This window comes from Lepidochelys olivacea (assembly GCF_965140295.1).
Source record: "Lepidochelys olivacea isolate rLepOli2 genome assembly, chromosome: 20".
In the NCBI taxonomy this organism is placed as follows: Eukaryota; Metazoa; Chordata; order Testudines; family Cheloniidae; genus Lepidochelys; species Lepidochelys olivacea.
The window spans coordinates 21,194,437-21,218,303 of NC_140430.1; the positions used below are offsets into that span (position 1 = coordinate 21,194,437).

At 60.6% G+C, this 23,867-nt stretch overlaps 2 protein-coding genes across 2 annotated transcripts in view; both read right to left on the minus strand.

The window, feature by feature from the left end:
• The window catches only part of ICAM5 (intercellular adhesion molecule 5), a 45,096-nt gene that overhangs the window by 12,011 nt on the left and 9,218 nt on the right, over positions 1-23,867 (minus strand). Inside the window, exons 8-13 of the mRNA XM_084610129.1 lie at positions 19,808-19,899; positions 6,099-6,328; positions 5,199-5,471; positions 4,200-4,517; positions 2,059-2,340; positions 993-1,268 (exon numbers count right to left, since the gene is read on the minus strand). Of these exons, the coding sequence (XP_084466255.1) occupies positions 993-1,268; positions 2,059-2,340; positions 4,200-4,517; positions 5,199-5,471; positions 6,099-6,328; positions 19,808-19,899 (1,471 nt within the window). The remainder of the gene's footprint in view (positions 1-992; positions 1,269-2,058; positions 2,341-4,199; positions 4,518-5,198; positions 5,472-6,098; positions 6,329-19,807; positions 19,900-23,867) is intronic.
• On the minus strand, positions 8,927-16,004 carry LOC311510299 (intercellular adhesion molecule 4-like). The gene is made up of 5 exons (XM_084609865.1): positions 15,936-16,004; positions 15,432-15,509; positions 14,753-15,025; positions 13,283-13,600; positions 8,927-12,250 (listed from the first exon to the last, which is right to left on the minus strand). Exons 1-5 carry the CDS (start codon positions 15,997-15,999, stop codon positions 12,018-12,020), a joined length of 966 nt encoding a protein of 321 aa, XP_084465991.1. The 5' UTR covers positions 16,000-16,004; the 3' UTR covers positions 8,927-12,017.

Below are 23,867 nucleotides of genomic sequence, written 5' to 3' on the forward strand. Positions count from 1 at the left end.
GTCCACCCATCTCGGCACCTGCCCTGGGCCATGGGACCTGCTCACACGCTAAAGCTTTAGGCACGCCCTTAAGTGCTTCGCAGAGACAAAGGCCTCGCACACTGCAAGGCTACTGGGTTGTGGCCAATAATAACCCCAGCTGCGAGTCCTCGTGCCATAGCTCCCACCTTCCGGCCAGGGGCTTTCTGCATGAGGTGCCAAGCACAAGCCTGCTCAATGATTGCAGTCGACACAGAGGCACAGAGAGGGGAAGAGACATGCCCAAGGCCACGCAGTGTGTCTATAGCAGAGCTGGGAACATAGGCTAGGAATCCTGGCTCCCAGCCTCCTTCCTCTAACCCACCAGATCCCAATCCTCTCCTTGAACTAGGCATAGAACCCAGGAGTCCTGACTCCCCCCCCCCCCACACACACACATTCCAACCAACAGACTCCCCTCCTTCGGCTCGCTCTCAACTCCATTCTGTATCATCAGACACCTGTGCAGGCTCTCCCTCCTCACTGGCCGATGGGGAGTGCAAATGGGTTTGTCCGGCAGCATCTCTCTCTGTGTCCCTATTAATTTCTGTTAACGAGGGTTTATAAGGAAGCCCGGGGGGTGCGACAGCAACGTGGGTTCTGCTGCTGAGGCTGCCAGTCAGACAGAGCAGAGATGGGCCGACAACCAGGCGGCTGGATGGCACAATGGTTAGGGACCCAACTCTCTCCTCTGCCAGGCTTCCCGTGCCTCAGTTTCCCCACCTAGCCCGTGGGGATAAGGGCACGGCCCTGCCTCAGAGGGGTGCACGAGGATAAAGGCACTGAAGGTTTTGAGATGCTCCAGTGTGACCATCCCAGGGGCCCCGGTAGGAGGGCGTAAGATGCCACCCGCTCAGGCTTTGCCCTGGTGTCAGTAACCGCGGGACAGGCGGGGGCAGGAACACGGGCACTCCAGCCCCCGTGGTGAAGAAGAGGTGGGGTCTGTGCGCAAATCGGCACCGCTCCCGACTCACAGAGGACGATGAGCTGGGCGGACGTGTTCTTTACGAAGGAATGGCTGCCCAGGGCGAGGTTCCCTTCGCACGTGAACTGCCTCCCATTGTCTCCCTTGCGGGCCGTCAGCGTGAGCTGCAGGCAGGGCTGGTGCCCGGACGCCAGGGTTCGCTCGGAGTCTCTGAGCTGCAGCGTAGTGCCGGGGGGCTGGGAGGCAGGGGAACAGCACGTGAGGCTCACGTTCCTGTTCACGAGGGCCCGTGGCTGGTCGATCTCCAGGACAGGCTGAGGGAAACCTGCAGGGGACCGAGGCAAAGCTGCTGTGAAATAATCAGGGTGATTTTTAACATGTGACTGACGTCACCGCTGCAAAGAAACCCCATTTCCACTAGCCTGGGGAGCCCTGGGTTATAGGGCCAGGCTGGTGTGGTGTGAGCAGGGGCTGGAAACCCGGACTCCTGGGTTCTCTGGCCAGCGCCAGGAGAGAGAGTAGGGTCTAGCAGGGGAGCTGGGAACCTGGCCCATTGGACTCATTCAGCTTGCCAGAGGCGGGGCTGGGCCTTCGTCTCTCGCCACCAGGTCCTCCAGGAAGGGGGGCAGTACTACTGCCCGGGCTGGGCGAACCCCAGCTGGTTGTGTGGGTTGGAGCTTTGTGGGCATTATCAGCGGTTCTAATAAAAATCACCAAGGCTTGGCTTTGCCCTCGGTGTGAGGGTGTGGGGCAAGCATCGCGCGGGTCCCTACAAGAGACGGAGCCCGCTGGTTCTGGGACAAGAGCCCTGCTACTCCCAGCTCATTCATCGGGATCAATTAGCAATCAATGCAATTATGATTAACCAGGGAACATGCCCAGGGAAAAGTCCCACGCATAGCGGGCAGGGAGAGCGACTGCTTCCCTCTCCAGAACAGAGCCCTGGCTTGGTGCAGCTCAGCTCTGCTCCTTCCTTGGAACTGGGCACGGGGCTGATGTCACGGCTCATCTGCAGAGAGGGGGCAGAGGCGGGCCAGGGCCGCCCAGCACGCAGCTCTTTGCGGGATCAGACCCAGCACTGCCCACACCCCAGGGGGAATAATCCAGAGACTCACTGTACACGAGAACGCTCTGCCCTGCAGATCTGGACACGGGCCCCACGGACACGGTGCAGGTCAGCTGGCGCTCGCCTGCGGACAGGGGCCGAACCTCGCCCTGGGCTGTGGCCGTGTCATTCGACGTGGTGACGGTGAAGTTCAGGCGCTGACCCCCAAAGGACAGGGTGAACCGGGCCTCTCCAGCGGCAGGGAAGACCTTGGTCACGTCACAGCGGGCGGTCGCCTTGTCGCCCACCTCTATATGGTGGGAGATTTGGAGCTGGGGCTCCTCTGGGAGAGCTGCAGCAGGTGAGAAAAACCATCGCGGGGCATCAGGGAAACGTTCAGAGGCATGTAGCCGGGTAGACAGACCAGCAGCCTGGGACTCAGGACACCTGGGTTCTATTCCCGGCTTGGCCACCGGCCTTGGGCAAATCCTTCCCTTTTCTCTGCCTCTGTTTCCCCTGCCACCCTCTGTCTAGTGAGACTGTGAATCCTTGGGGTAAGGGCTCTCCAGGTTTGGGAAGCACCTGCCCCCGTGGGGGCCCTGATCTTGGTGGAGGTCTGGGCCGCGCCCACCCCCGTGCGGGCCCTGATCAAGGTCGGGGTCTCCAGGCACTACCGTAATACACCCAGTAGTAACGCAGCCAATGTCTGTTGGGAGAGCGTCTCACTTCCTCCCAGGCTCCAGTTCCAAATCCGGACACAATGACACAGGGCCTCACCATGTTTTACAAACCTTCTGCCATTCTCACCTCGCCCCTGACTCTGCCCCTGCCCCTGGAGGTGGGTGCGGAAATGGGAGGTGCAGAGAGGGGAAATGACCTACCCCAGGTCACGCAGTCAGCGAGTTGCAGAGCAGGGAACTGAACCCAGGAGTCCCGATACCCAGTTCCTGCCCTGCTTTAACCTAGCCTCCACTCACCTCCTAGAGAGAGCCCAGGAGTCCTGACTCCCAGCTCCCCCCACTCTAACCCCACTGCCTTCCAGAGCCAGGGATAGAACCCAGGAGTCCTGGCTCCCAGATGCCCCCTCCCACCCCGCCACCGCTGCCTCACTTTCACATTAAGGCCAAGCTTTTCAAACACCACTAGTGATTTTGGGAGGCCACCCAGGGGCCCGACAGTCACAGAACAGCTGAGGATCTGCCCTTAGATCTGCAGTGGGTTCAGGACCGAGGCCTGAGAGCTTCCAATTCCAGCATCGTCCCATTGAGAAAACCTGATCCCTCCTCTATAGCTGGCTGTCTCAAGAGCTCCCAGCCCGTCACGTAACACACGAGCCGGGGGCCACCCAATGACATTACTAGGCAGCAGGATTAAAAACAAACATAGGGAAGTTCCACTTGGCACAGCGCACAGGCAATCTGTGGAACTCACTGCCAGGGGATGTTGTGAAGGCCAAAAGAATAACAGGATTCAAAACAAAATTAGGTAATTCCTGCGGGATGGGTCCAACAGTGACTGTCAGCCAGGATGGGCAGGGATGCAACCCCATGCTCTGGGTGTCCCTAAACCTCCAGCTGCCAGAAGCTGGGACGGGATGACGGGAGGGATCATTTGATAATTGCCCTGTTCTGTTCATTCCCTCTGAAGCACCTGGCACCGGACCCTGTCAGAGACAGGACCCTGGGCTGGATGGACCCTCACTCTGACCCAGCGTGGCCCGTTCTCGTCAGCACTGCACCCCTGAGCAGGGCAGAGGGTGGTTAATGACACCTCCTGTGACCGCCTTGTCCTGCCCACGGGCTGGCACTGGTGTTTCCTCTCTCCCCTGAGAGGAGGGTTTGTAGCAGATTGAAAACACCCAGGTGAGCTCACAGATCGCTCGCCCCAGCAGCAGGAGAAAAGCGGCGAGTCAAGCAGCCACTGCAGCTCCACCGTAGCCCGGAGCTTGGAGACAAAGGCAGGGAGCCGGCTGGGGGATTCATCACAGAGTTATTAATAGACTCCCGCTGACGGGATTATAATTCCCGCAGACCCGGCAGCTGTCAGAGCATGAACGGGTGGCTCAGACGAGAGGCAGGCGAGCCAAAGGTCTGGTTCTTGTTTCCCTGTGGTTTGGGCCCCATTCCTGATCAGAGCGTCGGCACTGGGCACCCGCTCTGCACCCGTGGAAGGGCCTGCCCGAGAGGCTGGGGCTAGTGAATCGGCACTCACCAAAAACCCTGAGCTCCACCGCAGGGGAGGAGTTTTGGAAGAGCTGCCCGAGTGGTCTCAGGTCCAGCGCTGAGTGGCAGGTGACCTCCTGCCCGTGGTCCTGTCGCTGAGGGATGATCTCGTGGGTCACCGTGACGTTGTCGGCCGCGGCCCTGGTGCGGTTCTGGAAGGTCTCCGTGTGCAGGGTCCGTCCCCCCTGGCGGAGGGTCACGGTGAGGTGCCTGACGGGCGCCACGTTCAGAACCCGGCACGTCAGGCTATAGGCCCGGCCCAGCTCCAGCTCCGGGAGCCGCTCCAGCCCCACCCGCTCCGGCGCCCCTGGAGTGACACAAAGACACAGACAGCCTTTCACCAGGGAGCTGAAGTGGACAGGGAATCCAACATGGTGGCTGCGCTGGGATCCTCCAGGGCGTGGCCGAATTCTGCAGCCTGTCCCACTGCATTGCCTGCACTGTTCAAGAGACAGCACCTGCAGCTGGCTGCATCCCCTGCCCTGATCCCACCCCCACGCCAGCTGATGGACATAGGATCTTTGTGCTGGCCCCATAGGGCATTCCAGGAGCAGGGGAATGGTGGGACTGTGTGGGTTCCCAACTGAACGGGTCCCCACATCGCAAAACATCTTCATGCCAGGCACAATGCAGGCATCTCATCGGCAACCTCTACAGACAGGCTGAGGGCACCTCTGAGACCAACCCTGGTGGGGGGGTCCCATCAGTGAAGGGCAAGCCCCTGGGTAGGGATGGTGTTTGTGGACTCAGGGGAAGTTTGTGCTGCTATGAGGCTAAACTGAGTCCAGACTCTCTGGAGAAGCCGATCCAGCTTCTTTCCCCAGAACTACACAATGATCCCGTCTGCTCCGGGGTGGGGGGTCTCTACTCTGATGGCTCATCTCCTGCCTCCCCAGGAAACAACCTGGGCTTCCCCACACAGGAATGGGTCAACCCCACAGAGCCCCCGTTACCAGCCCCCAGCAGCCTCCTTCCGTGAGTCGCTTACGGTAAGTGGTGATGTGGGCAGATGCCCGAGTTACATTTCCGTAGCAGAAGAAATAGCACTGGGGGGCCGACACCCACTCCCAGATATTAACCAGCTCTCTGGCCTCCCACCGGGGACCTCGTTTTTCTTGGGCTTTGGTGAGCGAGGTCTCCAGGCCGCCCCTGGCACCGGGATCCTGGCACGTGGTGCTGCAGTTTAACCAGATGGCGCCGCCGTGCTCCACCACGGAGTCTTCCGGCCGAACGCTCACGTTAAAGGGTTCTTCTGCAGCCCCTGAAATGGCAAACGGGCCCGTCGCGCTGAGCCTCGGAGGAAGGGGCAGAAGCTCCCGGGTGCCAGAGGACACCAGGGTCAGGGCAGCATCTCCCGGTGTTTAGAATCCACGCTCAGCCCCGGGACAGTAACGGCGCCGTGGGTGTCCAACGCCCTCCACCCGAAGATCCCAAAGCACTTTGCAAACATTGTTGTTCCCATTTCACCAGGAGGGAAACTGAGGCATGGAGCACTCTAGGGTAGCTCAGAGTGCTGACTCCCAGCGACCCCATCACTACCCCCACCTGCCTCCCAGAGCCGCAGCTACAACCCAGGGGTCCCCCGCCCAACTGCTAGACCCCACTTCCCTTCCCGAGCTGGGGAGAGAACCCAGGAGTCCTGGCTCCCAGACCCCGCCCCCTCTAACCCCTGGTGCCCACCACCTCCCGCACAACCTAGCGGGAGAAGCCGAACCAGCCCCCCCGACCCTCCCCGGCGGCCGGACTGGCTCCCCCTCGGGGCCCCCCGCCGGCCAGGCACGGAGGGCGGGGTGGGGGGAAGAGGCCGTGGCGGGGACCCCGCCCGGCCGCCCGGCGCTCGCAGCCCCTCCCGGCCGGCATCGCGCCGGGCCCCGATCCGGGGACGTACCTGGGAGCGCCAGGAGCAGCAGCAGGGGCAGGCAGCGCCCGGGAGCCGGGGGCCGGAGCTGCCGGGGCCGCATGGCTGAGGACGCGCCGCGCCGGGCTCGGGATTGGCGGCGCTGGGGCTCGGTCTCGGGCGGAGGAGGGAGCGCGGCGCGGCGCGGCGCAGGAGCCCGGGCGCCCGCCCCCGAGTTCCCGAGAACTGGCCGGCGCCTGAGTCCGGGTTTCCTCCGCTTCCTGCAGCCAGCGGCCGGCGGAACGCCCCGGATAAGAGCTGGGCACCGCTGGACTCAGGGCCGTGGGCTCCAAGTGAAACCGGACCCCGCCGTGCCAAGCGGTGCCCAGACCCCGACCGAGACCAGCGTCGCGCCGGGCGCTGCCCAGACCCCACCTGAGACCAGCGTCGTGCCGGGCGCTGCCCAGACCCCGACCGAGATCAGGGCCCCGTCGCACCGGGCGCCGCCCAGACCCCGACTGAGACCAGCGTCGCGCCGGGCACTGCCCAGACCCCAACCAAGACCAGCGTCGCACCGGGCGCTGCCCAGACCCCAACCAAGACCAGCGTCGCACCGGGCGCTGCCCAGACCCCACCCGAGACCAGCGTCGCGCCGGGCGCCGCCCAGACCCCGACCGAGATCAGGGCCCCGTCGCGCCGGGCGCCGCCCAGACCCCGACCAAGACCAGGGCCCTGTCGCGCCGGGCGCTGCCCAGACCCCACCCGAGACCAGGGCCCCGTCGCACCGGGCGCCACCCAGACCCCACCCGAGACCAGGGCCCCGTCACGCCGGGCGCTGCCCAGACCCCGACCAAGACCAGGGCCCCGTCGCGCCAGGCACTGCCCAGACCCCAACCGAGACCAGGGCCCCGTCTCGCCGGGCGCCGCCCAGACCCCAGCTGAGACCAGGGCCCTGTTGTGCTGGCTCTCCCTGCCCCACTGCCCTAGCCCACCCCAGGACTCTCCTCAGAGTCAGTGGAACAGGGGCCAGCTGGGTCGCCCAAGGAGGGCAGCTCCCATTTGGGTTGTTGGGAGCCGACAGCTGCTTGCAAAGGATGGAACGGGGCCTGTCTCAACATTGCCTGCCCCCGGCTGAGCTCCTAGGACAGGGATTCTCAAGCTGGGGGTTGGGACCCCTCAGGGGGTCGTGAGGTTATTACATGGGGGGGCGCGAGCGATCAACCTCCACCCCAAGCCCCGCTTCGCCTCCAGTATTTATAATGGTGTTAAATATAAAAAAGTGTTTTTAACGTACCGGGGGGGTCGCACTCAGGGGCTTGCTGTGTGGAAGGGTCACCAGGACAAAAGTCTGAGAACCGCTGCCCTAGGACCAGTCCTGGCCGAGTGCTGGTCCCTGACCCTAGTGCAGAGCCCATCAGCAAATGGGGCTCCCCGGGCCAGTCCCACGGGAACCCCAGCCCTCCGCAAGGCACCAGCTCTGACTCCAGCATGAGGATGCTCAGGGAAAGCTGGGCCGGGTGTTCCCAGAGCCCTGCTCGATGGAGGCTCCGGGCTGCTCTGGCACCAGGCAGCCTCCTCCAGCATGGGCAGGGGGGCGCTGGGTTGGGAAAGCTCCTGTCCCCGGCTGGCAGGGGGGGTCACTCTGGCATGCAGGTTTCTGTGGGCAATGGGCAGGGAGGGAAGTGGAAGAGGGCAGGGTGGGGTGTGCAGCACTGAGAGCTAAGCTATTCAGTCAGTCCTTGTTCAGCCCAGCCTAGCCACCCTGACACCCCCCTCGGTCCCCTCACGGCCCTGTCTGTCCCCCTACACCCCATTTGTCCCTCTGTCCATCCCCCTACACCCACCCTCTGGCCGTCCGTCCGTCCCCCTATTCCCCTAAGAACATAAGAGTGGCCAGACTGGGTCAGACCAAAGGTCCATCCAGCCCAGTATCCTGTCTACCGACAGTGGCCAATGACAGGTGCCCCAGAGGGAATGAACCTAACAGGTAACGATCAGTGATCTCTCTCCTGCCATCCGTCTCCACCCTCTGACAAACAGGGGCTAGGGACACCCTTCCTTATCCGTCCTGGCTAATAGCCATTAATGGACTTAACCTCCATGAATTTACCCAGTTCTCTTTTAAACCCTGTTATAGTCCTCACCTTCACAACCTCCTCAGGCAAGGAGTTCCATAGGTTGACTGTGTGCTGAGTGAAGAAGAATGTCCTTTTATTTATTTTAAACCTGCTACCCATTAATTTTATTTGGTGGCCCCTAGTTCTTATATTATGGGAACAAGTAAATAACTTTTCCTTATTCACTTTCTCCACGCCACTCATGATTTTATAGACTTCTATCATACCCCCCTTAGTCTCCTCTTTTCCAAGCTGAAAAGTCCTAGCCTCTTTAATCTCTCCTCATATGGGACCCGTTCCAAACCCCCAAATCATTTTAGTTGCCCTTTTCTGAACCTTTTCTAATGCCTGTCTATCTTTTCTGAGACGAGGGGACCACATCTGTACGCAGTGTTCAAGATGTGGGTGTACCATGGATTTATACAAAGGCAATAAGATATTCTCTGTCTTATTCTCTATCCCTTTTTTAATGATTCCTAACATCCCGTTTGCTTTTTTGACGGCCGCTGTACACTGCCTGGACGTCTTCAGAGGACTATCCACAATGACTCCAAGATCTTTCTCCTGATTAGTTGTAGCTAAATTAGCCCCCATCATATTGTATGTATCGTTGGGGTTATTTTTTCCAGTGTGCATTACTTGACATTTATCCACATGAAATTTCATTTGCCATGTTGTTGCCCAGTCACTTAGTTTTGTGACAGGTTTCAGAGGAGCAGCGGTGTGAGTCTGTATCCGCAAAAAGAACAGGAGGCCTTGGGGCACTTTAGAGAGTAACCAATTTATTTGAGCACAAGCTTTCGTGAGCTCCAGCTCACTGCATCGGATGCATTCAGTGGAAGCTTCTGCTCAAATAAATGTGTTAGTCTCTAAGGTGCCACAAGTCCTGCTTTTTTTAGTTTTGTGAGATCTTTTTGAAGTTCTTCACAGTCTGCTTTGGTCTTAACTATCTTGAGCAGTTTAGTATCATCTGCAAACTTTGCCACCTCACTGTTTACCCCTTTCTCCAGATCATTTATGAACAGGTTGAATAGGATTGGTCCTAGGACTGGCCCTTGGGGAACACCACTAGTTACCCCTCTCCATTCTGAAAATTTACTGTTTATTCCTACCCTTTGTTCCCTGTCCTTTAACCAGTTCTCAATCCATGAAAGGATCTTCCCTCTTATCCCATGACAACTTAATTTACCTAAGAGCCTTTGGTGAGGGACCTTGTCAAAGGCTTTCTGGAAATCTAAGTATACTATGTCCATTGGATCCCCCTTGTCCACATGTTTATTGACCACCTCAAAGAACTCTCTATCCATCCCCCTACGCTCCCCTCTGTCCACCCATCCCCCTATGCACTGGACTGTCTGTCCATCCCCCTATCTGTCTGTCCCTCTGCATGACTGTCCATCTGTGACGAAGTGGGACTGTTCTTAATGTTTCCTCTGAATAGTGTGGGGGTGCCTCAGTTTCCCCTAGGCAGTTCTTAAGTATCTAGGGGGTGAGGTAAGGGTGTATGATCGTTGCAGATCCCTAGAGGGCAGGTGTGTGCAGGGGTCTGGACACAGAGAATGGCCGACACCCTGTTTCCTGGCCACTGATGGCCTGGGCCCTTCCCCCTGCAAGGTGAGAGCTAAAGGGTTGGAGAACAAAGGAATCCGGTGACCTCCTGGCCCGGGAAAGGGACAAAGCCCAGAGGAGGGGGGGCTGGAGGGAGTTTCAGTTTGGGGCTGGCTGGAAACATGGAGTGAAGGGCAGACGTGGTTGTCTGGCTCAGTGCCCCCCAAAATGGACCCAGCTGAGGGGTCCTGTTCTCTGCACCTACAAGCTCTGTGTTAGACCATGCTCCTGTCGTCTAATAAACCTCCTGTTTCCCCGGCTGGCGGAGAGTCATGTCTGACTGCGGAGTTGGGGGGCAGGACCCTCTGGCCCCCCCAGGACCCCGCCTGAGCGGACTCGCTGTGGGAAGCGCACAGAGGGGCAGAGGAGGCTGAATGCTCCGAGGTCAGACCCAGGAAGGGGGAAGCCGGGTGAGCTGTGTGTCCTGCAGACAGGCTGCTCCCAGAGAGGAGGCTCCCCAGAGTCCTGCCTAGCTTCGTGGGGAGCAGTTCCAGAGCATCGCCCGGGGACTCCATGACACCATCCATCTACCTATACACCTGTCTGTCCGTCCTTCCCCCTACACACCTGTCTGTCTGCCTATCCCCCTATGCGCCCCTCTGTCTGTCCATCCACCCCCTACACTCTTCTCTGTCTGATTCTCTCTCGTGTTGGTTCATGCAGCTTTCGCACGGGCTCCTTGCCGTGCCAGGGCAGACGGAAGCACAATTTGGAAACTGTGACAGTTTTCGTGAAATGGAATTCTTGTTTCTGGCCAGCCCCAGTGCCGGCCCTTGGGAGTCAGGCCCTGAGCAGCCTAAGCTGGGAAGTGTCCATGGCACCACTGGGCGTGTGCCTTGGTCCCCAGATCCCGTCTGGCTGAGGCCAGGAGCGCTGTCCCTTGGGCGAGCCTGGCGAAGGTTCCTGGAGTTTCCATCTTCCTGATGTTTGCAGACAACATGGCTGCATCGCTTGTCCCCCCCAGAGGCTCAGCCACGATGCGCCCCCTCCCTGAGCAGCCGGCTTCAGCCCTGAACCTCTAATCAGCCACGGGAAGGGCTGGGCTCTGCTTTGGCTGCCTGCGCTGGGCTGTTCCTTCCCAGACTTATGGACAATGAGGAGCAAGGGAGGAAGTTCACTGAATGGATCAGCTGGGAAGACAGCCAAGGGGCACGGCAAAGCACCTGGCACGGGACTATATGCTGCCAGCCCTGCTCCATTCCAGGGTCCTCTACAGACACAGAGTGAGAGGAGACAGCCCCTGCCCCAAAGAGCTCCCAGGCTAAACAGCCCATGGGTGGGCAGGGACGTGCTTTGCCTGAGGTCCCCCAGCAGGCCTGGGACCAAGCCAGGACTATGCCATGGCTCTCGAGTCCCAGCCCAGCTCCGCACCCACTAGGCCACGCTGCCTCCCGTGCGAGACCTGGCTATGGCCCTGGCATGGAACGAGCTGAGTTCTCTCCAGTGTCCGCCGGTGGATGCCACCTTCTACCCACAGCTGTCCTGGCAGAAGGGCAGGTGCTCCAGGGCCGCCGTGATGACAGCTCTCCCCAATGCCCCTTCCAGGCGTTCGCCAGCCTTTCTCCCCCACAATGGGTGACATGCTGACTCGGTGCCCTGGGACGTTCCTCACCACACGCCATACCAGGTGCCATCCTCTGCCAGAGCAGCTGCCCATGCTCGGCCAGCCAGAGCCGCTCCCCAGACATGGGAAATTCACCTGAACCAACACCACTGCCCAGAGCCACTGGATCCCCTGCAGCTCCTCCCCAGGCGTTAGATCCCCAATGCCCATGGCCTGCCCGTTGAGGCTGTGACAGGAGCCGCATGAGCCCGCAGCGCCCTGCTAAGCGTGTACGCGGTGGCTCCGAACCAGGCCAGACGTGGGTGGTTTTTCACAGCCACAGCACAAGGTCCGTCCCGAGGGCGAGCGCTTCTCCACTGAATAGCTGCAAGAAGGTTTTTTAGCACAGCCCAAGCGATGTATTTCTGCCTAGTCTCCCTTTCAAACATTTCTACAGAGACTTTCAACACAAAGCCCAGCCCGGAGCAGACCTGGCCCGGCACATTTCAGCCTGAAAGGTTGAAGTCTGGCAAAGGTAGGCACATGGGAAACCGGGGAGCACCTGGCAACATGAACTAGAAGCATGCGACCTGCCCTGCGCAGCACGTGACCCCCGTCCCACACTCTCGGTGCTCTCCTGTGTGAGCGACGTCGCTTGGCACCGCACAGTGCCCACTGCCTGGCTGAGCTCTGCCGTCTGCTCTATGGGGAAGCGTCCTCAGCAGAATTCAAGCTGCCTCCCTCGGCTGGGGCATCTTCTGCGCTGGCCTGGGCCATCTCGAAATCCGTCCAGCTTGGCGCTGCTGCCCCAGGCTCCGGCCCTGCCTCTCTCCGGGTCCTGCCCCGCTGAGCCAGGCCCCAGGCCAGAATTCCCAGCAGCATGGCCAGTACGGTGGTGATGGCCGTGATTGCGATGATTTTAGCCGTGGGGCTCTCTGGAAAAGGAGACAGAAAAGGGTTAAATTCCCTCTCTGCAAAACACCCCTGAATGTCCCTTGCAGGGTCGGTAAACGATGTTGGTAAAAGAAACAAAATGAAAATACGGCCCCGGTGTTTTCACTGCAGCCCCCGAGTCGGGCCCGAGAACAACCCCAGGAATTCAGGAGGAGTCTCGCTGCCACTGGGCTGCCAGGGAAGATCCTGGGCCATGCGGAGGCAACGTGGAGCTTGTCCCCATCTAGCAGCCAGTCCAGCTCTGAGCACCCAGCCTGCCTCGCTCCAATGGATTTAGGGCTGGCTTGTAAAGATATTTCCGTACCTACAGATGCAGATAGGCACCTAGTAGGTGCACAATGCCCAACCTTCCCAGAGAACCAATGGGAGTTAGGAGCCTCCCTGTTCTGGCAATTTTCAAAATCCCACTAGGCACCTGTCTGGATCTTTAGGTGCCCAAATGCTTTTAAAAACCTGACCCTTCCTCCTTTCATGCAGGGGTTTCGCCCGGCACAAGGGGGGACCCGATCTCGGCCGGGGGTGTTCGGTGTTTCCACAAGCCAGCTGTGAGACAGTGCAGAGAGGAGGCTGGGCCTCGGGCACGTTCAGCCAAAACTCGCTCTCGGAGATGGAACTTTTTCCGTTTGCGTTGTTTTTAAACGTACATTTCGATGAAAATAAAACCAAACTAACCCTGAATTTTTCCCACATTTCCTGTGACAAACACCTGGCTTTGTGCAACCAGCTGCAGCAGACCTGTAAACTTCTGTATATGCTGCACCCCCTGGATGGGGACACCGCTGCAGGGCACTAGCGTGGGTTACGTAGCCTTCTCCCGGGGGCCACCCGGGGCCGTGCCAGATGAGACCAGCCTGGCCCTGGCTTTAGAGCGGGATTCCCTGCCTGGCTCCTTCCCTCAGTTCAGTGTTCTGAGGTTGGGGGAGAGGAGCAATTGACCCACATCCCGTTAAATGTGCGACTTGAGCTGCCAGCACCGGGTTGGTCCCCACGGCCCAGCGTGAGCCTGAACTCACCAGCCTCCTGGAGCTCCACCGCGGAGGAGCTGCTTTGCAAGAGTGGCCCACGTGGTCTCAGGTCCAGGGCTGCGTGGCAGGTGGCCTGCTGCCCGTGGTCCCATCGCCGAGGGGTGATCTCCTGGGTCACCGTGACGTCGTCGGGTCCGGCCCTGGTGCGGTTCTGGAAGGTCTCCGTGTGCAGGGTCCGTCCCCCCTGGCGGAGGGTCACGGTGAGGTGCCTGACGGGCGCCACGCTCAGAACCCGGCACGTCAGGCTATAGGCCCGGCCCAGCTCCAGCTCCGGGAGCCGCTCCAGCCCCACCCGCTCCGGCGCCCCTGGAACGACAGACATGGAGTCACGGGCAGCCTGAGGGCAGGAATCCAACACGGGGACCGTCCCTGCCCTATCCCCAGGGGGACAAGAGCCCGGCTCCCAGCCCCCTCAGCCCCTGGCTTCGGGCTGTGGCTCCTCCCGATTTCGGTAGCTGCTCCCGGCTGGGCTGCGTTTCAAACTGCCCCCCGGGCTCTCCCCTTCAGGCAGCTCTTATCTCCCTCCTCCAGACAGGAGCCGCCCAGCTCCCCTGCGGGGCTGCCATCCGCTGGGCCCCGGCACCGCCCGGAGACATGCAGCCGGGACCGTCGCATGGCGAGGTGCAGCCCAGGCCCGGAGGCTGCAGCCGCTGCCTGCCCTGCTGCGAGGGAGGAGGCAGCTGAAATCCGTCTGCCAAACGCTGCTTCTCCCTGGGTCCGCTTGTTCCCTGGGCCTTGGCAGAACCTCCCGCCCACGCCCCCGGGGGTCGCCTGTCTCTTTCGGGGGGTGGCCGGAGCCCTGTGTCACCGGCAACTTTCCCTGGGCACCAGTCGCCACATTGGACCCGAGCTGGGGAGGGCCTGGCAGGGGTGATTCACCTACCGCTGGGGGTCAGAGCATGGCCTCTCCCATAAGAGACCCCAGGACTCCCTACAGAGCAGGGGATGCACCCCGTGAAAGCTGCCCCCAGACCCCGGCCAGCAGCCCCGTTCTGTGAGTCACTTACGATAAACCGACACCTTCACGGCTGCCCTTTGCAGGGGAAGTAGCATATAGAGGGGCCGACGCCCACTCTTGGATATTGACAGGTGAAAACCAAGCCCAGTCTCGCTGACCGGCCGGCAGGAGCTCTAAGTGGGGCAGGGGGCTGGGATGTGGATTCCTGCCCTGCCAGGAGCCAGACTAAGACCCACCAACTCGTTCCACCCAACGGCCGCCAGAGGGTAACTACTCGCCGGTGCTGCCTGGCTTAATGGAGCGGAGCCAGTGGCCCCAGAGGGGAAAGGCCTGTGTCCCATTCTCTGCCCCCCGAGCCAGCCAGTCCCCTGCCCTAGGGCCAGATCACAGATTTGTACCCTATTTTCTGCCAGCGAGTTTCCCCTTTCTCTGGCACAGCCCTGCACCCAGAAAGTCTCCGTGGCACAAAAGCCGCCCCAGACCCCTGCAGCGGCACTTACGGTAAGCGGAGATGTTTGCAAACACCACCTTCACACGGCCACGGCAGGTGAACTGGCACTGAAAGGCCGACATCCACTCCGTGATATTTTTGAGGAGAAAGGCCACCCACCCAGGTCCATTTTTATGGTTGGTTTTGGTGAGCGAGGTCTCCAGGCTGCCCCTGGCATCAGGATCCGGGCACGTGGTGCTGCAGTTTATCCAGATGGACTCTCCATACGCCACCACGGGAGCTGCCGGCAAAACACTCACCTCGAACGAGCCCTGTGCGGCCCCTGAAATGGTAAGCGGGTCTGTCACGCTGTGGCTACACCTCTGGGGGACACAGCCCAGTGGAACTGAGAAAGCAGAACATCAAACCGCACTCCCTTCCCAGAGCCAGGGAGAGAACCCAGGAGTCCTAGCTCCTGGCCCCTCTGCTCTACCCAATGGACTCTGTTCCCCTCCCAAAGCTGGGGAGAGAACCCAGGAGTCCTGGCTCCTAGCCCCTCTGTCTGCTCTAACCACTAGGCCCCACTCCTCTCCTAGTGATCCTATAAGAAGGCACCTTCATTTACAATGAGTAAAACAAATGGATGTCAGCACCTCTGCCAGCGGGGCGCTCCCAGCCCAGGCCGGTCCCGCTAGCATTTCCCTGGGGACACACAGCCTGAGCTGGGGGGTGCGGGGGGGGGCACTTACCTGGCAGCACCAGGAGAAGCAGCAGCCACGTCAGGCAGCCCCCGGGAGAGGGATGCTGGAGCCACTGGGGTCTCATAGCTGAGGAGAGAGGGACAGAGAGAGCAGGAGCTGGGGGGAGCTGGGCTTGGGTTTTCCATCGGCACCGTGGGGCCGGGTCCAAGCCCACTGACGCCAACGGGAGCCTTGCCGGGGCGCCCTGGGCTGCGAGGAGGGGCGGGGCGGTGGGGACTGAGCCGCTGCAGCTGGAAATGGGGAGATGATGTGCAGGGCAGCTCAGCCCAGGGCCCGTCTAGCCCAGTGTCTGGTCTGCAGCAGAGCCCAGCCTCAGCTGCTCCAGACCCCGCTGCCAGACCGGCCGCAGGAGGCAGTGATGGGAACTCTGTGGGGACAGGTCCCTCCTGATCCCCGCTCGTTAGAGGTCAGCCCAGCCCCCACCCCCCCCCAGCTCTAACCACTAGACCCCGCTGCCCTCCCAGAGCCGGGGCGAGACCCCGGGAGCCTTACCCCCGGCGACGGTGGTGCTGGCTGGAATGGAGGGCTGAGGGTGCAGCCACCGCGGGGGGAGCATGTGCGTTGCCGTCTGCTGGGTGAGATAAGGGACGTCTCAGGGAGCCCTCAGCCAGCGGACTGCCCTGGGCGCGGTGCTCCCTCGCCGTCCCTGGCGGCCGCCCCAGCCGCCCTGCCACCGGCTCAGGGAAAACCCGCACGGGGACGTGTGCCCACACCGCACTGGACCTCTGGCTGCCGCAGACATCACGGGGCAGTGCCCTTGGGAGTGCCCTGGGGGCTCCCACGAACCGGCTGCGCTGCGACCCCAGCCAGGGCAAACGCCTGGGGGCAGGGGGGACACACCAGTGGTTGGCGCTATGCGGCCGTGCGACAGCATGGAGCTCCCCACACCGAGTCTCCCCAACTCCATTCCCCCCCCCCGAGTTCTGACCGACCAGAGACTCAGACCGTCGCCCTCTGGGTCGTCCCCCCAATGCATGAAACCAGCCCCCTGTTACCAGCTCACCCCGGCCCCCCCAATGGGTGCCCCAGAGCCCTGCCCGGGGTAAAACCAACTCAAACTTTAGTTACTAGCCGAGCCAGAGCCAGAGCCAAACCAGCGAGGGGGAGCCACACAGGCCAGTGACAGAGACTAACCCTCCTGCCACCCCGTGGGCTGTACCCCTCTAGTGTGGATAAAAGCCCTTTTCTAAGACAAGTTACCCATGGCCTTTGGAGCAGCTCCCAGCCTGCCCCTGCTGTGGGGGGCTCCGGCCTTCACGGCCAGCTGGGCCCCCAGGTTCTGGGCGACCAGCTTTTGCTCCAGTTGGCTTTGTGAAAGGCTGGCTCTCAGAGCATGCTGGCTCCTGGCTCTGCAGAGTTGGGACCGTCTGTGACGTTACACCCCGTATTCTTCATCGAAATATGGTTATGATATGAATAAGGCATAACAGAGAGATACTTTATGCAGGATGGGTCTGGTGAGATGTCATGGGAAAGGTACCGATTTACTGACTGTGTTTATCCAAAGGGTGTGCATGGAGCATTTTCGTAGGTGGAGCTGGGAGTATTGACCATGTCTCTGTATTTCCAACGTGCTACGCTGGATGAGGCCAAACGATGTTGGTGGCTGATTGAGGAAATGCACCAAGCACAAGGGTCACCCCAGGACCTGTGTGCAATAGAGACCTCGCCGAGACAGCTCTCGACTGGGGGTCATGACAAAAGAGCTTTCCAGCAAGTGGGGGGGGGGGGGATATAAAAGAGGGACAATGACAACATGTGAGGGCCTCACTCTCCTGACAACAACACACCTGAAAACAGCTGAGGAACAAGAACTGAACTGTGGGAAGTGCTGGCCCCAGGCTAAGATCTTTAGCCTGTGTATGAAAACCTGGGAGAGCCAAGGCAGCTTGTGCCTGAAGACTCCGCCAGCCTGTTTATCGCTCAGGGTGAGAATTTGCTAGTTTGTTCCCTACCTATGGAGTGTGTTAAGCTCAGCTTGTGTGTTTTGTTTCACTTGCTCGGTGATTTGCTGTGTTCTGTTTGCTATTCCTTGAACCACTTAAAATCTGCCTCTTGTGGTCAGTACATTGGTTTCGTTTATTATTAAACCCAGTTGATGTAATTTCTACCTGGGGGGGCAAGAAGGCGTGCGCATCTCTCCTCACCTTGAGGGAGCGGGTGGATTTTCATGAGCTGGTGTAATGCACACACCTCCTGGGGGTGGGGTTCTGGCCCAGCCAGTGGCAGCAAGACCGCCTAGCGAGGGAGATGAGTGAATGTCCTTAATGGGCAAAAAGAACAGGAGGACTTGGGGCACCTCAGAGACGAACCAATTTATTTGAGCATGAGCTTTCGTGAGCTACAGCTCACTTCATCAGATGCATACCGTGGAAACTGCAGCAGACATTATATACACACAGAGATCATGAAACAATACCTCCTCCCACCCCACTCTCCTGCTGGTAATAGCTTATCTAAAGTGATCATCAGGTGGGCCATTTCCAGCACAAATCCAGAAACTGCTGAATTGGAATTCATTTGCAAATTGGATACTATTAATTTAGGCTTAAATAGAGACTTGGAGTGGCTAAGTCATTATGCAAGGTAGCCTGTTTCCTCTTGTTTTTTCCTACCCCCCCCCCCCGCGCCCAGATGTTCTGGTTTAACTTGGATTTAAACTTGAAGAGTGGTCAGTTTGGATGAGCTATTACCAGCAGGAGAGTGAGTTTGTGTGTGTATGGGGGTGGGGGGGATGTGAGAAAACCTGGATTTGTGCAGGAAATAGCCCAACTTGATTGTCATGCACATTGTGTAAAGAGTTGTCACTTTGGATGGGCTATCACCAGCAGGAGAGTGAATTTGTGTGGGGGGGTGGAGGGTGAGAAAACCTGGATTTGTGCTGGAAATGGCCCACCTGATGATCACTTTAGATAAGCTATTACCAGCAGGAGAGTGGGGTGGGAGGAGGTATTGTTTCATATTCTCTGTGTATATATAAAGTCTGCTGCAGTTTCCACGGCATGCATCCGATGAAGTGAGCTGTAGCTCACGAAAGCTCATGCTCAAATAAATTGGTTCGTCTCTAAGGTGCCACAAGTCCTCCTTTTCTTTTTGCGAATACAGACTAACACGGCTGTTACTCTGAAACCTGTCTTAATGGGCAGCTGGCTTTTAGCTCAGGCAGTCGAGGCTCCTGCACTAAGCTCCAGAGGTCCCAGGTTCAACCCCGCGGCTGGGGTCTGTGGGTGTTACACTTGCGCTGTGCCAATTTTTCTATACAGCACAAGACAGTATTATTTTGGGTTTGTCTCCCAAAAGGAGTGTGCATGTGTGTGATAAATGAAGGGTGGGTGAGCTCCCTTATGGATACTAGCCAGCCAGTTAGCTGGAAAATCCCACTCGGCCTGTTCTCTGCTTGCTTTAGCAGCCAAGGGTTAACAAGCCCCCAGGTAAAAGAAAAGGGAGTGGGCCCCTGACCAAAAGAGCCAATGGGAAGGTAGAACTTTTTACATTGGGAAAGAAACTTCCCTTTGTCTGTTGTTCTCTGGGCTGCAGGGACACGGAGCAGCGATGCTATAAGCAGAAATGCCGTGTAAGGGTTGAACCAGGTATGAACAAGTATTTTCCATACCTAAAAGAAAAAAATTGGGACAGGGAATGTTTAGTTAGACGCTATCAGGTTTATTTCTTATTTTGGCTTGTGGACTCCTCTGTGCTAAGCCCAGATGCTTTTGTTTGCTTGTAACCTTTAAGCTGAACCCCCAAGAAAGCTACTTTGGGTGCTTGATTTTTGGAATTGCTCTTTAAAATCTAGCAAAAGCCTCAGTTCCAGATGGATTTTCTTTCTTTTTGTTTTTAATAAAATTTAACTGTTTTAAGACCAGGACCGGGGCTGTTGGTGTCCTGCGAGGCATGTGCAGGTTGTTTGATTAGCTGGTGGCCACAGCTGATTTCCTTTGTTTTCGTTCTCAGCTCTTCCCCGGAGGGGGGTGAAAGGGCTTGAGGGTGCCCCCCAGGGGGGAATTCCCAAGTGCGCCTTCCTGGGCTCAAAGGGGTTTTTTTGCTTTTGGGTGGTGGCAGCATTTACCAAGCCAAGGTCAGAGAGAAGCTGGAACCTTGCGGGCCCCCACTTCCTGCACTCAGAGTGACAGAGCGGGGATTCAGCCTTGACAACGTGAGTGCTGGGGGAGTCCTCTCACCCGGAGCGGACTGCAGTCTGTGTCTGCAGCGGGCTGTGGCCCTACCTGTGTGTGCTACAAGGGGCCAGAGAGCCTAATTCCCAAAGCAGGGAGAGGGAACCGAGGTTGGTGGTGCAGGAGGGGCTCAGTGAAACCCCAGTACGTGAGGTGACATTCCAGAAGGGGGGGTCCAACCCATCACACCCTCCCTCTGCCTGGGCCAGCCTTGCCTTCTCCTGGCCGCTGGCCGCCTGGCTTGGGAGGGGCCTCTCCCCACGTAACTGCTCAGCGCCCGGCTGTGAGAGGGAGCGGCCAGATCTGAGCCCAGTTTTCTGTACACGCCAGGGCATAAACCCATCCCCACGGCCTGGCTGCACGGGCGCCAGGCCCCCACGCTCAGCGCGCCGCACGCCTTCCTGCAAACCCCTCGCCCGATGTTTTCCTGGCGCGATGATGGCTGGTTTAACTGCTCGGTTGTGGGGGTTAAACCTTCTGCTCCCCCCTGGGGGGCCTGGCTCCTAATTGTCCCTGCCCAGAGCCCATTCCCCTCCCCTTCGCCCCCCCCCCCCAGGGCTCGGATGTCCTAGGCATGTCCTAGCTCTGCTAGGCTCAGGGCTGGCTGTGCTGGCAAGCGTGTGTCTCATGGCCCAGACCCCCCGACCCCCCCCAGGGCTCCGGCTGGCAGAGCAGGCAGGCAACACGCCTTTCACTTTCATTTCTTCCCCAGCTGCTGCTTCCTCCCCACAACGGCTGCGTGTGTGCTGGGACCAGCTCCCTGCTAGCCCAGGAGGGAGGGTGCTGGTGACCGCTCTGTGTGGCTCTGGATCTCCCCCAAGCCGCTGGATGCCTTGACGTTTAGCACCTTCATGGCAATGCCCCTGGATGCTCAGTTTGGGCTCGGAGCTCCCGCCCTGCTCTGGCCCCCATTGCCCGGGGATCCAGGCAGCTCCTCCTTCCTCTCTGCAGAGCGCCCCCAGGAGCCAGGGCAGGGCTGTTATCCCACTACGGCCCATGCGGAGACTGAAGCACACAGAGACTTGGCCCAGATCACCCAGGAAGCTATGGCAGAGACAGGACCTGAACGTGTCCTGAGGCCCAGGCTAGTGCTCTAACCACTAGGTCATTCCCCTAGACAACCCTTCCTGGGTGGAGTGACTTCACCCACCACTGAGATGCATCCACCTCTGAGCTGGAACGTGGCAGCTGTTTGCAAGCAGCATGGTGACGCTGCCCAGTGGTGCAGGGAAGGGGGTGAACATGCTGGTGTGAATCCACTCCTGCTGCAGTGGCCAGCTGCAGCCCTCTGCCTGTCGTGAGCCCTCTTGTCCCCTGCTGGGCAGCGACCGCTTTCTGCACTAGTCATGCTGGGGTCTCGCCAGACTCCCAGGGCAGGTGCCAAACGCCCCTGGAGGAAGGGGCAGCGCGGGTAGCACGGGAGGGATGGAGTGGGGCTGGGGCAGCCGTACCGTGAGCCATGGGCACCGTGCGTTCAGTCTAACGGGCTCCGGGCAGGGCAGGAGCCACACAAGGGGCACCCAATGCATGGGGCTGTAGCCCACAAAAGCTTATGCTCTTCGAAATGCGTTCGTCTCCAAGGTGCCACAAGGCCTCCTGTTCTTTCTGCGGACACAGACCCACGCGGCGGCTGCTCTGAAACAAGGGGGCGATTGAGTTTCGCAATCTCTCAGGAATGGGGTGCAGCTCCCCATGCCATCACTAGGGGGGGCTGCGGGTGCGGACAATGCGGTTTGGTGGTGGAAAGCCGAGTGAGCCAGGGGCGGGGGTCTATTCCGGGCTCTGCTGGTGACCTCGGGGCGGGGGGGGGGGCCTCTCCGTGCCTCAGTTTCCCCTCCTGCCCCTTCCACAGTTAGCTTGTGAGTCCCGTGAAGCAGGGACTGTCCCGCGCTGTGTGTCTCTGCAGCGCCCAGCACAATATGACCCTGGTCCTGGTTGGGGTCAGTGAGGAACTGGGCACGATCGACCCCCAATATAAGCCAGGGTCTGGGCGGCGCCCGGCGCGACGGGGCCCTGGTCTCGGGGGGGTCTGGGCGGCGCCCGGCGCGACGGGGCCCTGATCTCGGTCGGGGTCTGGGCGGCGCCCGGCACGACGGGGCCCTGGTCTCGGTCAGGGTCTGGGTGGCGCCTGGCGCGACGGGGCCCTGGTCTCGGGGGGGGGTCTGGGCGGCGCCCAGCGCGACGGGGCTCTGGTCTCGGGGGCGGGGGGGGTCCGGGCGGCGCCCAGCACGACGGGGCCCTGGTCTCGGGGGGGGGGGGGTCTGGGCGGCACCCGGCGTGACGGGGCCCTGGTCTCGGGGGGGGGGTCTGAGCGGCGCCCGGCGCGACGGGGCAGGGGGGTCTGGGCGGCGCCCGGCGCGACGGGGCCCTGGTCTCGGGGGGGGGTCTGGGCGGCGCCCGGCGCGATGGGGCCCTGGTCTCGGGGGGGGGTCTGGGCGGCGCCCGGCGCGACGGGGCCCTGGTCTCGGGGGGGGGGTCTGGGCGGCGCCCGGCGCGACGGGGCCCTGGTCTCGGGGGGGGGTCTGGGCGGCGCCCGGCGCGACGGGGCCCTGGTCTCGGGGGGGGTCTGGGCGGCGCCCGGCGCGACGGGGCCCTGGTCTCGGGGGGGGTCTGGGCGGCGCCCGGCGCGACGGGGCCCTGGTCTCGGGGGGGGTCTGGGCGGCGCCCGGTGCGACGGGGCCCTGGTCTCGGGGGGGGTCTGGGCGGCGCCCGGTGCGACGGGGCCCTGGTCTCGGGGGGGGTCTGGGCGGCGCCCGGCGCGACGGGGCCCTTGGCTGAGGGCTCTGTGTAACGTGAACAATGAAGGATCACGCTTGCACGGTTGCCAGGAGCACTGTTCTGATCAGCTCCGGCCACCCGCCCCAGTAACGGCACGGGGAGCTGGCGGGTCACGCTGACAATATTTACACCCTTTATTTGCACCAGCAGGACCAGCCCCGTTGGTGCTTTACAGCCTCGTTCTCGTTAGCCGGCCCGCGCTGGGGTCTCCGTGATTTTAGCTCCTGGCTCAACCCAGGTGGACAATCTTCCCTGTCGGCAAAGCTCCCGTCGCCCCAGGCCTCTGGGTTGCTTCTCATTTGTAGTGTGGCAGCTGCCAGGTGCCCAGGGCCTGCTCCAGGGCGTCGCGGGGCCGGGTCTCTGCCTTGCACCTTGTGCTGTTACTTACCCCAGTGCAAAACGGCGTTACCTGGCAGGACGCCGGCGGGGCTGGGCCAGTGCTCTGAGCGGCTCCTTCCCCCAGCTGCTGGGCGGGTGAGTCTGACTCACGGCTCAGGGCTGTCAGAGTGGGGCTAGAGCGGGAATTTTCCCCTCTGTAGCGTGGGGCCTGGACCCCCCGGTCCTCGGATCACTCCAGCACAGGGCCCCTGATCAATTCCCTGCATGGCAGAGCCTCCAGGGCTGGTTGCTTCTGTTCTCTGCCCTGGGCCTGACCTGCTGGGCTCAGCACAGGGGTGACGTGCTGAAAGGCTGGACTGTCCCAGGGGCTCAGCACCCAGCCTCCGGGCGGGCGCCCCAGAGCCAGCCCCCAGAGAGGCGCCCCGAGAACCGCCGGGTTGGCCCGAGAGCTCCTTCATGCCGCCCAAACGCGCCGGGCTCTGTTGGCAATCCCGGCCCCGAGGCACTCTGCAAATGCCACTGACCCTTTAACTCTGCTGGCTCCAGGGCCAGCTGCTCCCCAGCCCCTTGACAACAGCAAACAAGCCGCGTGGTGGGAAAAGTCCCGCAGGGGAATGTACCAGCGGTTGCCTGGGTCATACGAACAGGTCCCTTCGCCCCCTGCCAGAGTCTCTCCCTTACGCTCTCTTCACACTGACTGGGGCTTTCACTTCCACAGTTATTAACGTCATTGACCTCCCCGCCCCTGTACCGGGGTCCCTGCCATGCCGCGCCCGGCTCAGCCCACACAGGAGAGGGAGCCTGGTGTCCCTGAGTCCACTCCATGGCTGGGGATATGCGGGGACAGAGGGTCTTGCCATTCAGCTGATGCGAGTAACGGACCCCATGGCCCGTCTCAGTTGCACAGACCCGGCGATCCCAAAGCCCGTCTCATTAGTGTCGAACCGTTTTCACAGTGATCCCGTGGGTCTCTCCGCGTCGTGACCTGGGCGGCCGCCTCCCCAGCTGGGGCAGAGCTTGTGTGCGGCTCGGAGGCGCCTTCCCCATTGCTGGGAGAAGCGGTTAGAGGTGGCCGTTAGCGCTGTTCCCCTCCCCGCACAACTGTTCCGACTTTATTGTTATTAGGCGTTTC

What these genes read in the sequence shown, in the direction of transcription:
- LOC311510299 (XM_084609865.1), bottom strand. Translation starts at nt 15,999, where the DNA reads ATGCTCCCCCCGCGGTGGCTGCACCCTCAGCCCTCCATTCCAGCCAGC. An exon ending in GCTTCTCCTGGTGCTGCCAG is followed by an intron (nt 15,026 to 15,431) that starts GTAAGTGCCCCC and finishes TTACCATTTCAG; the next exon opens with GGGCCGCACAGGGCTCGTTC. An exon ending in GGTGGAGCTCCAGGAGGCTG is followed by an intron (nt 12,251 to 13,282) that starts GTGAGTTCAGGC and finishes CTCCTTTTCCAG; the next exon opens with AGAGCCCCACGGCTAAAATC.